This window comes from Narcine bancroftii, chromosome 1 (genome assembly GCF_036971445.1).
Source record: "Narcine bancroftii isolate sNarBan1 chromosome 1, sNarBan1.hap1, whole genome shotgun sequence".
NCBI classification, from domain to species: Eukaryota; Metazoa; Chordata; class Chondrichthyes; order Torpediniformes; family Narcinidae; genus Narcine; species Narcine bancroftii.
This window is the reverse complement of record NC_091469.1, coordinates 435,506,603-435,518,883: the sequence shown is the minus strand read 5'-3', so window position 1 is coordinate 435,518,883 and position 12,281 is coordinate 435,506,603. Positions and strand designations below refer to the sequence as shown.

General features: G+C 36.6%; 1 protein-coding gene across 9 annotated transcripts in view; it reads left to right on the top strand.

Annotated features, from left to right (window-relative positions):
* Positions 1-12,281, top strand: part of crot (carnitine O-octanoyltransferase) — a 90,167-nt gene that overhangs the window by 50,259 nt on the left and 27,627 nt on the right. For all 9 annotated transcript variants that reach the window (XM_069914303.1, XM_069914300.1, XM_069914305.1 and 6 more), the window contains one exon: positions 5,256-5,386. In XM_069914303.1, the coding sequence (XP_069770404.1) occupies positions 5,256-5,386 (131 nt within the window). The remainder of the gene's footprint in view (positions 1-5,255; positions 5,387-12,281) is intronic.

Genomic DNA, 12,281 nt, shown 5'->3' with positions numbered 1-12,281 from the left:
CCCGCTTCCAATCACGCTGCCGGTCTTCCCCCTGGCCCACCCAACTCGTACTGTCGGTTGCCCCCCCTTCGGCCGTTCAACTCGCGCTGCCTCTCTTCCCCCCCACCCTCCCCACCTGCCCAAATCACGCTGCCGGTCTCCCATTCACCCGACTCACACTGCCAGTCTTTCGCCCACCTGACTCGCACTGCCGGTCTCCTCACTTGCTGGTTTTTGGAGCTTTCTGGATTTTAGATGTCCGGATAAAGGATTGTTACCAAGACTCCTTGAACCATGCTCACAGTACCAATTATTATGTGAGATCAAATCAGTTTTGGTAGGTTCACAGAGAAACTAGTCCCTGTTCCAATGGTATGGCTCAATGTTGTGTGTTCTCACACAATACTACAGTCCCACTTTCAGTGTAGTGCACACCTTACCTACAATTCCTCCAGCGATGTCCACAGTTGACGACCTGGTGTAGAGCAGCGTTCGTAGTCAGGACCAAGGAGCAAAGAAGATGAGCTACTGCACATAGTAGACTTTTAAAGTGCAGTAAACTGGAGAGTCCAGCACAGGTAATCACTGGGTGATTTAAAGGAGGCCACTGGTCAGGTGTGCACTAATGGGTGGGCAGAGTCCAAACTTGATTGGCAGGTAATGCGACTTCCGATCAGGTTCCTGATGGAGAAATTACATGACCGTCCACAATCCCACCAGGTTCTGGACAGAGAGGCCATCTGACCCTCCATAATCCGCACTACACTGTGACATCCTACAAACCAACACTTCTTCTCTCCTTAAATTGATGGTTGATCTTGATGTTTTTTTTAATTGTTTCACAATTTTCAGCTGTAATTCAAGCCTTAAACTCTGGAAATCTTTCTTTAATATTTTCCTGACCCCATTTTTGCTTTTAAATCACCTGGTTTGAAGACATGAAATTGATGGTCAACAGCAAACTGATATCAATATCATCACTCTCCAAGTGAACTTCTGCATTTTTACGTGGCATTTTGAGACTGGTGTCCTTTCTCAGGATATCTGGTCTTTTGTGAGATTTTCTAAGATGACAAAACTGCCAATTACATTGAAGAATTCTCTCAAACAGCAAACCAAGAAGGAAAAAGCACAGATTTCAACTTATAGTTTAAAATCTTTACTAAATGCAAAAAAAGACATATTAATAGATATTGAAATTTCATAAATAAATCTATAAAAATAAAACACATTTAAAATGAGCCTGCAGTTGACATGGACTTCTTACCCCCTCCATAAATCTTCGTCCGCGAAGCCAAGCCAAAGAAAAACTTTACAAGCACTAATTATGCCTTGTGTATTTTTTTTAAAAAAGCTCATTTGTTCATTCTTCAAAGCCGAAACATTTTCACAGTATTTTACGTAATTTAGGAACTGGAATTTTTTTTGTCATTTGACTAGACTGAAAAAGATTGCAAATAGTTCAGATTTTGGCAATGTACAGAGTTGTTGGATAATTTTTGGAAATTAAAAAAGGCATGCTCAGGAATTCTGATGTTGCTCTAAATTTCACCACTGAGATACTGAACACTCATGATTTTTCTTTCATTGTATTTGCAAAATCTAGACCAAAATCTCTCTCTGCCAAAATTATCTGAAAATGCTTCTCTGAAGTATTTCTCTGACGTTTTTGTACTATGTTGAAGAAGGATATCAATGTCACAAAAATTCAGGTGCAACAATTAATTGGTGACTTTAGGTATTTCCTTTTATTGATTTTACTTGGAGAAAGAGTGCAATGTTTTTTGCAAAATATGGAAAATTCAGTTAATGGATGAAGAATATGTTAATTCAAATTAAATTCTGGAACTTCCATTAGAGCACAGCAATTGCACTCAATCCATTTACTTCATGAACTGGCTAAACAGTTTAGAGTGGTAGGAGAGCTATTAGGTGTCTCGTTGAATAATGATTAATTTGTGGCTGTAAAAATACAGAACTGACATGTCAAAGAGATTAAACCAAGTTAATTTTTCTTAGTATGGAAGTTACTTAAATGTGTATGTGTGCAGCTTACTTCCAACAACTTCACATTGTGTTTACCCTTCCAATTTGTCACTAAATCCGAACAGGGGCAGCATGGTTGGCGTAGCCGTTAGCAAAATGGCTTAACAGTACCAGCAATCAGGACTGGTGTTCAAACCCAAACTGTCTATAAGGAGTTCATACGTTCTTCTTGTGTCTGTGTGGGTTTTTCCCGGAGTTTCCAGTTTCTTCCCACCGTTTGAAAAATACCGGAGGTGTAGGTAAATTGGGTGGCACAGACTTGTGAGCCGAACTGCCCTGTTTCTGTGCTGTATGTCTAAATTTTTTAAAAAATGATAGACTCAAATATTAACCAAGTGAGATGAACTGACGAAACTCGCTCCAACAGGAATCCTAGTCTCCTGAGTTCCACAAGCTTAAAGGAAATATGCGGGGCTATTTTTTTTAATGCTTTTTTTTAATGCAGAATGGTAGGTGCCTGGAATTGTTATTCCCAGGATTGTCACATCCAGTGTATCAGACCACCTTTCTTTCTTCTTCAATCTTTTTATTGGTTTTAACATATGCAAAATATATAGATACATATGATAATAATAAAGTAAATTAATATCGAGTTAAAGTATCAAATAACAATAGACAAGGTACATATGAACCTATGTTATTAAATGGGAAAAAAGGGAAAGAGGAAAAAAAAACATGTATTCATAAACTAAGAATCAAGCCCCATCCTATGAGAGCTGCTGGCCAAATTCAGGAGTCCATGCAAAAAAAAACCCCAAAAACAATTAATCTACAAATTTTGAAAGTAATTGAGAAAAGAACCCCAAAGAGAAAGAAAGTTCAGATCCATTGCTGTAGTGGAACACCTAATTTTTTCAAGAGACAGACATGCCATCACATCAGACAACCATTGAATATGAGTGTGAGGGACAGCATATCCCATCTCTGTAAAATGGCCTTTCTGGCAATGAGGGAAGCAAAAGCCAGTACATGGGATTGTGAAAAAGTCAGTATTAAATCCATTGGCCCACTCACTCCAAAAATAGCAATGATAGGGCTAGGAGCCAAGTTAATATTAAGAACAAATGATAATACCCCTTGCCAGAAATTAAAGAGAGAAGGACATATCATACAAAGTACCTTCCTCAGTTATCCATTTATCACATTTAGAGGAGATGCTAGGATAAAATTTAGCTAACTGAATCTTACGAAAATATGCTCGATGGACTAAATTGTATTAATGAGTGCCTAGCACAAAGAGAAGATGAGTGAACACGTTTCAGAATAGAATTCCATGTAGTTTTGGCAAATGGTTGTTGAAAGTCTTGATCCGATATTTTCTTAATACCACCCGGGGAACTATCCCTAGATCTTGAAAGTAATTTATAAAGGGCAAAAAGCAAATCCTTTATAATTAAATTTTAAATTATATATTTCCCAAATAAGGTGAAGATCTATGTCATGGGGAAGATTCAACATTATAGAATTTAAGAAGCTCCTAATCTGTAAATAACAAAAAAGTGATGTTTAGGTATTTTAAATTTAATACATAATTGTTAAAAAGAAGCAATATTTTGGACAATATGTAGATCTCAGGAAAGATACCCAAGCTTAGCCATTGAGTATAACCAATATCTTGGACTGAAGGTTTTTTTTAAAAAAAGGAGTTACTTTGAATAGGGCTAATCAGTAAAAATCTATGGCAACCAAAATGTTTTCTAAATTGAAATCAAATTCTCAAGTGTGTCGGACTACCAAATTATCAGTTAACTTGGAAGCCAAAAATTCAAAGGTGCTCCAGTATTAAAAGGAGAGAATATCTTTTTAGTAGACTTGATCTCTAGGTCAATCCATCTTAAATCAATTTAACTATCTAGCCATTACTATTACTAAAAAGTTTAATAATTTGTTTAAGGAAAATTTCCTTACCCTACTGAATCATGTTAAAAAGTCCCTCTCTCAAGGGTCTCTTTTTTCGATGATTTTAATTGGATGCTAATATTATCAAAATGAATATTTTACCTAAATACCAGTTGTACCAGTTTTTGTTCCTAAATCCTTTTTTGATTCATTAGGTTCTCTTATCTCTTCTTTTGTTTGGAAAAACAAGTGCCTACGCCTCAAAAAAAATTCCCTTCAAAATGGAAGTTTGGCATTACCTAATTTTAGATTTTATTACTGGGCAGCGAATATTAGATATATTACCATTTGGATTCATCAAATGAATACCAAGGTGCTTCAAGACAACCCTTCTTTAAAAACTATTTTTGCACCAATATTCTAAAAGCAGTTCCTACCTCGACCAGGGCTCTCATGACTCTGAAGTCATTAATTCATGTTGTTTAATTGAAGGACCTGATAAACAAAATACATCTTCTTCCTCTTCATCATCCTTAACTTTGACCTGTATCTCCAGCAAGGCTGAACTTCCTTCACAAATGACATTTCTTGATCAGAAAACAAAGTATAGCTGTTTCTCATTAGGCTAGAGAGAGTTCTTGAATGTAAAGCGTGCCTGTTAATGCCTTGCAGTTCATCATATCTCCTTTTTTTGCAGGATGCCAGTTTCAAAAACTTTTTTTTTTAGTTTTTCATGGACAGATCAACAGAGCTATAAAGCTATGCTTTCACATTGAAACTGATTAGTTGTCAAACACATGATCTTTCTTCACTGAACTACTTTGTGCTTCCAAGCACTCTCACACAGTGTTCTCCCATGCCTGTTTTTGGGAACCTTGACATCTTGTCTCTGGATACATGATGTATTTTGAATGAAAGAAAGGTTGCATTTTATTCCAAATCTTGTCCCAAAACCAGTTTGAAGCCAGGGATGACTGAAATGTATTTGGGCACTCTCCATTCAAATCAACTATGTTTAAAAATTTGTAATTAATGCCTCCTTCCCAAAAATAATGTAGGTAAGGAAATCTGCTATCCCCTACTTGATCTGGTGTAGCCATGATTCCAGGCACCCTAATACATCCAACTTAATAGTCTCTTAATACAAATGAGGGGACAATCATTAAACTCACTGACATCTACCTCTCATGAATCAAATGTACAAAATCATTCTGTTTGGATGCCCTGCTGAATGAAGTAACAGTGGGTAGGCAAGGTTGCAGTCTGGTGGTGGAAGAATTTACAAGCTGTATTGACTAATTTGTTTACCATTATAAAGGTAAATTGTGCTAAATTACATTGATGGAACTTAACTTTTGTATGATCATTGTAACTTTTATTTTGTTTTGCAGGCATCAGATGTCCAAATTATCAGTTATGCCTTCACTGCCTTTGGTAAATCTTTGATCAAAGAGAAAAAGCTTCATCCAGACATATTTGTACAGCTAGCTCTTCAGCTGGCCTACTATAGGTTGCACGGGCGGTAAGCATTACGTCCTTTTTAGATCAGGTATCATACTTATTTCACAATCCCCACTTTTACTGCAAAGTATTAATTAACTCCTTATCTCACTTCTTGTCTGGAAAGGGTGCAAAAAGGTTTTATGGGAATGTAACCAGGACTGGAGGGCTCGACTTGAAAGAGATCAGGACTCTTTTCCTTGGAGAATAGAAGGATGAGATGTGATGTTAAAGAGGCATATAAAGTCATCGGGGGCTTAGATAAGTGAATAGGAATAGTCATTTTCACACAGAGATGTTTAAAAGATGTTTGAACAAGGGCGGGGGGAGGGGGCAGGTTTAGAGGAATGTGGGGTGATAACAGGAAAATGGGACTAGCTCAGATTAGCAATTTAGTTAGCACGAATCAGTTGGGCAAAAGGGCCTGTTTCTGCACTGTTTAGTTTTATCACCCTTAAGTTGAGGATCCATTGAATGAATTAAAAGGACCTGAGAGGACCATGGTAAATCTCTCAGCCAAATAATGATTTCTCAATGAAATATGCACAAAATTATCAGGCGATTCACATTGTATGAAAATTGACCATTCTTAGCCTGCTTTACGACATTGACATCATTGAAGTTGAAGTTGAAGTTGAACAAATGCTTCATCTGTACCATTTCACCATTTAAGTAATATTGCTGTTTTGTCCACCAATCTTTATTTAAAAAATTTTATGCTGGGAAATTTTTACTTTGGTTTTGGGGCTTTGATAAACATCTTTGTATCCTCGTTAGCAGGTCCTAGAAGACTAGAGAGTAACCAATGTTGTGCCTTTGGTCAAGAAGGGAAATGGTTATAACCCTGGAAACTATAGACAGATGAACCTCACATCATTGGTAGGGAAAAATTGGAGAAGTTTCTTAAGGATAGAGTTCACACGCTTTTGGAAAGTCATGATCAGATTAGGAACAGTCAGCAAGGCAGGTCATATCTTACAAAATTGGTAGAGATTTTTTAGGAGGTGTTAAAGGTGGTGGATGAAGATAGGACAATGGATGTTGTCTGTGTGGATTTTACGAAGGCATTTGACAAGATCCCTCAAGGTAAGCTGATCTAGAAAGTACAGGTGCATGAGGTGCAGTGAATTAATAATTTGGATTCAGAATTGGCTGCCCCATAGAAGATGGCTGGTTGTGGTGGAGGGGCATTTCTTTTTGGCTGGAGGCTCATAAACAGTGGCGTTCTGCAGGGATCAATGTTGAGACACCTGTTTGTAATGTATATAAATGGCTTGGATGAAAATGTAAGTTTGCAGATAATCCTAAAATTGGTGGAGCTGTGAACAGTGTAGAGAGGTATTACATAACGAGCGAAGAAATAGCAAATGGACTTTAACCTGGACTGGTGTGAGGTGTTGCCCTTTGGGAAGTCGAATGTAAGGAAAGTATATGCATTACAGTTAAAGGCAGGATTCTTGAAAGCATTGATGTGCAGAGGGATGTTAGAGCTCAGGTTCTGCAATCCTTCAAAGTGGCTGCAGAATGAGATAGGGTGGTAAAGAAGGTATACAGTATGCTTTGCCTTTATTGGTCAAAACATTAAGTGTAACTAGTATAGGAAAGACATGAGGACTAAGTTTTTAAATTATGAGATGTGTTGAAAGGGGTTGTCTGAATAATGGAGTAAAAGGTTGGAATCTTTTTTTCCCAGGGTATAATTACTAGAGAACATGAATTTAAGGTGGGAAGAAGCAGGGCACTTTTAAACATCAAAACATTACAGCACTTTCAGGCCCTTCGGCCCTCCAAGTTGTGCTGAACCATATAAAAATGCAAAACCCTCCCTACCCTATAACTCTCTCCTTTCATCCTCGTGCCTATCTAATAGTCTTTTAAAGCCCCTTAATGTTTCAGTCTCTACCACAACTCCTGGCAATGCATTCCAGGCCTCAACAACTCTCTGTATAAATAACTTACCCCTGATGTCTCCCCTATACTTCCCTTCCTTAATCTTATACATGTGTTCTTTAGTGGTTGTTATTTTCACCCTAGGAAACAAGTATCTATGCCTTATAATTCTGTAGACCTCAATCAAGTCCCCTCTCATCTTTCTATGTTCCAAAGAGAAAAGTCCCAGCTTTGCCAACCTTGCCTCATAAGACATGCCCTCCAATCCAGGCAACATCCTGGTAAATCTCCTCTGCACCTTTTCCACAGCCTTCATATCCTTCCTATAATGAAGTGAACAGAACTGGTCACAATTCTCCAAATATAATCTCACAAGAGACTTATAAAGCTGCAACATGACTTCTCTACTCTTATACACAATCCCCCTATTAACGAAGCCCAGAATCCCACAGGTTTTTTTTACTATCCTATCAACCTGAGCAACTACCTTGAGGGATATATGGACATGAATCCCAAGATCCCTCTGTTCATCCACACTCTTAATTAACCAACTGTTAACCCTGTACTCAGCTTTTCAATTTGTCCTGTCAAAATGCATCAATTCACACTAATCCGGATTGAACTTCATTTGCCTTTTTTCTGCCCAACACTGCATTCTGGCTATGTCTTTTTACAACCTTTGACATCCTTCAGCTCCATCTACAATTCCTCCAACTTGCTGTATCAACATCCAAGTCACATAAAAATCACAAAGAGCAAAGGACTGAGAACTGATCCCTCTGGCACTCCACTAGTCACTGCCCTCCATGCAGAGTACCTCCCTTTCACCACTACTCTCTGTCTTCTTCCTGCAAGCCAATTTTTTATCCAGGCAGCCAAGGTTCCATTGATCCAATGCCTCTTGGATCTTCCGGATGAATCTCCCGTGGGGGACCTTATAAAACACCATACTGAAATCTGCTCTACCCTCATCAATTTCTTTTGTCACTTCCTCAAAGAACTCAATTAGGCTTGTGAAGCACGACCTTCCCTTTACAAACCCATGCTTGACTATTCTTTTTTTAAAAAACTTTATTTAATTTTAAAAAATAACATAAAAACCATAAATAGGAAAAGATACAATAAACAAATCATTAAAAAAATAACATTAAAAAAACAAACAATAACAACCCTCCCTCCATCCCCCCCCCCTCAGCCAGCCCCACAAGAGGAGCTTAAAAAAACCATATATTAAATAATTACAAATTTTAAAATACAGTATAGCATTTTAAGATATTTCTAAATCCTTACATTCCAAATAAGGCATCCACATTTGAACAAAAAAAAGAATAATTATCATGCAAATTATATGTTATTTTTTTCATATAAATACAAGATCTCAATTCATTATGCCAACGAACTATATTAATCTCTACATTATCTTTCCAAGTAATCGGTACACATTTCCGTGCCACTGTTAATGCTAAACGAACAAAAGCTATCTGAAACTTATCCAACCCCAAACCAGTCAAAAAAAAATATAACCCAACAAAAAGATTCTGGGTCCAATGGTAATTTAATCTTAAAATTTTTCAAAAAATACCCTAATTTTATCTCAAAATGGTTGAACTTTATCACAAAGCCAAACTGCATGAAAGAAAGTTCCAATATTCAACCCACACCTGAAACACAAATCTGAATTACTAAATTCATTTTTTTTTTCAATTTCTCTGGGGTCAAATACAACTGATGCAAAAAAATTATAATTTACTAAACCATACCTTTCATTAATCAATTTAGTTACCCCTTCATGACACATAACCTCCCAATCCTCCTGAGGTATATCACAAGATAAATAATTTTCCCATTTATTTTGAGATTTCTCCAAATTTGGTTTATCCATACTCTCTTGTAACAACCAATACATATCAGAAATAAAACACTTTTTTAATGTTAGAGAAATCAAAGATTCAAACTGTGTTGTCTCAGGTACTTTCATATCCTTTCCATAGTTATCCCTTATCAAAGCTCGAAGTTGATAATTGTTACAAGATCAAACCAGCAACCAGCAATCAGGTAAAGATGAACAATTACCTGATTAACAAAAAATTCACCTTCAAACTTTAATTCAAAATCCCCCTTTTATAACAATGCCCACTGGTTACTATGCAAATTTCTATAACAGTGTAAAGCTAATAAATTCCCCAGCCTAAATATAACATATGTAATTAAAGTCTAAGTTATATTTCCAACCAGCCCACAGACACAACCAGACACAAAACACACAAGACTCATAAAACTTTGATCTCAACTGAAGCAAAGATCATAAACAAAATTCAGTTTGTTTGGTAAACTGAAGCCAAAAGATCTTTGAGAGAGAGAAAGAGCACAAAATTCAAAGTTGCCTTGTGTTGCTTGCAGAGAGAGAACAATGGCATGGTCCGGATCCTTCTGGTTGTCTTCGGAATGTTCGTCACTTTTAAAATGCCCAACATTCTAAACTGCCTCTCAGACAATGACTCTGCTTCCATTTCCTTCCACTTCACAGCCACACCCAGTGATGGTTTGACTTCCATGTCCAGAAATTTCTAGATAATTTTCTGCACATGCCCAGTCCGTCTCCCACTCTCTCAGCAGTCCACCTTCACCTTGGCTCTCTAAGGCAAATTATCACTTTCCAACACAAAATTGCACAACACATAGGCCAATACACAACACAGAACTCTGTAACAATAATACACAAAGAAAGAATTTACTGGTATTCCAAATTTTTCCATCAATCGTTTAAAAGAAAGTGTACTTCTTCAAAACAATCCTGAATCACTTTTACACCTAAGGAATGCCATACCTTTAAAAGAAATAAGCTTATTTTGATATAATGGAGTGTGAGTTGATAATTTACCCTTTGTACCTATAACAACATTTCTATTAGTCCATATCCTTAATAAATGATTTAATACCGGCATATTATATCCCTGTAATAAATGGGGATTCCATTTATATATAAACTGATGAACTTCAAGTTCAGAAATACAAGCTGATTCCACTTTAGCCCAACTAGTGGGCTGCTTAATATCCATCATTCTATTAACAAACTTCAACTATGCAGCTTCATAATAATTTTGAAAATGAGGCAATTGAAGTCCTCCTAAAGCATATTTCCACATCAAATTTTATAAGGCTACTCGCACTAATTTTCCCTTCCATAAAAACTTCCTCACCACCACATTCAAATCTTGAAAAAAATCCTTTGAGAACAAACATGGAATTGACTGAAATAAATACTGAATATGTGGAAAAATATTCATTTTAATACAATTTACCCAGTCTATTAACGTTAATGGAAGGTCTTTCCATTTGATAAAATCCATTTTAATCTTTTTCAATAATGGTACATAATTTAATTTATATAAAGATTGGTAATTCGCATCCACAGTTAATCCTAAATATTTAATTTTATCAGACCATCTTAATTTTATAATCTGTTTACACACTTCATAATTTCCATCCAAAATTGGCAATATTTCACTCTTATCCCAGTTTACCTTATATAACCATAACCATATAACCATTTACGGAGTGGAAACAGGCCATGTTGGGCTTTCAAGTCCGCACCGGTTTACCCAGATAATACATCAAATTGAACTAAACATTCTTGTAAAAACTTCAAAGAATGTTCTGGATGTGTCAAATAAATCAATACATCATCAACAAATAAATTAATCTTATATTCCTCATCTGCAATTTTTATCCCTTTAATATTATCATTCTGTCGAATCACCTGAGCTAATGGTTCAATGACCAATGCAAACAAGGCTGGTGACTATGGACAACGTGTTGATCGCATTAAATTAAAAGGTAAGGAAGTTTGGCCATTCGTCACCACCCTAGCAATCGGATTTTTATATAATGCCTTAACCCAACCAGTAAAAAAAAGGGCCGAAATTAAACTTCTCCAACACTTTGAATAAAAAATTCCACTCAACCCAATCAAATGCTTTTTCCGCATCAAATGTAAGAATTGGTTGGTTGGGTTGTTGTCTCGATGCATTATCAATCTGAGAATATTATCAGAAGCACACCTATTCTTAATAAAACCTGCTTGATCAACATGCACTAAATGAGGCAAATATTTGACAAGTCTATTTGCCAATACTTTAGCTATTATTTTATAATCCACATTTAGTAAAGAAATTGACCTATATGAAGGACATTCAAAAGATCTGTCCTTCTTTGGGATCACTGTAATTATCGCACTCAAACAAGGCTCAGGTAATGACTGTTCATCTGTTACTTGCTGAAGCACGTTGATAAATATAGGAGATAAATCTTCATAAAACACCTTATAAAATTCTACTGAAAGTCCATCATCACCTGGTGACTTTCCATTTGGCATCTACTGTATAGCTTCCTTAATCTCAAAATCTGTAAATGAAGTTCTTTCATTTCTTCATCTCCTAAAGTCGGTAAATGTAATTTAGATAAAAAGGATTCAAAAGAATCATCGTCCTGATTTCCCTATATTACTTCTGATAAAATTTGCCATTTTCCAATCCTCTGGCACCTTTGATTCAAAAACCATAGCTAATGCTCCTGCGATTTCTTCTCTTACCTCCCACAGCAACCTAGGGTATACTGGAACCAGCTCTGGGGACTTATCAATCTTGATGTTAATTAGAAGATCTAACACTTCCTCACCAATAATCACCACATTGTCCAGGAAGGAGTCCTGCGCTATTTCAACTTCATCCTGATCAAGGACCTTTTCTCTTGTAAATACTGACACAAAGTATTCATTCTGGATCTCCCCGACCTCCTCTGCTTCTAGGCACATGTTGCCTCTTATCTTTTAGTGGTCCTTCCTTCACTTTTGTCTTCTTTCTATTTTTTTACATATGCATAGAATGCCTTGGGGTTATCCTTAATCCTACCTGCCAAGGCCTTTTCATGCCCCTTTCAAACTCTCCTAATTTCCTTCTGAAGCTCCTTCCTGGCTTCTATATATTTCTCATGAGTCCTATCTGTTCCCTGCTTCCTATATCTAACAT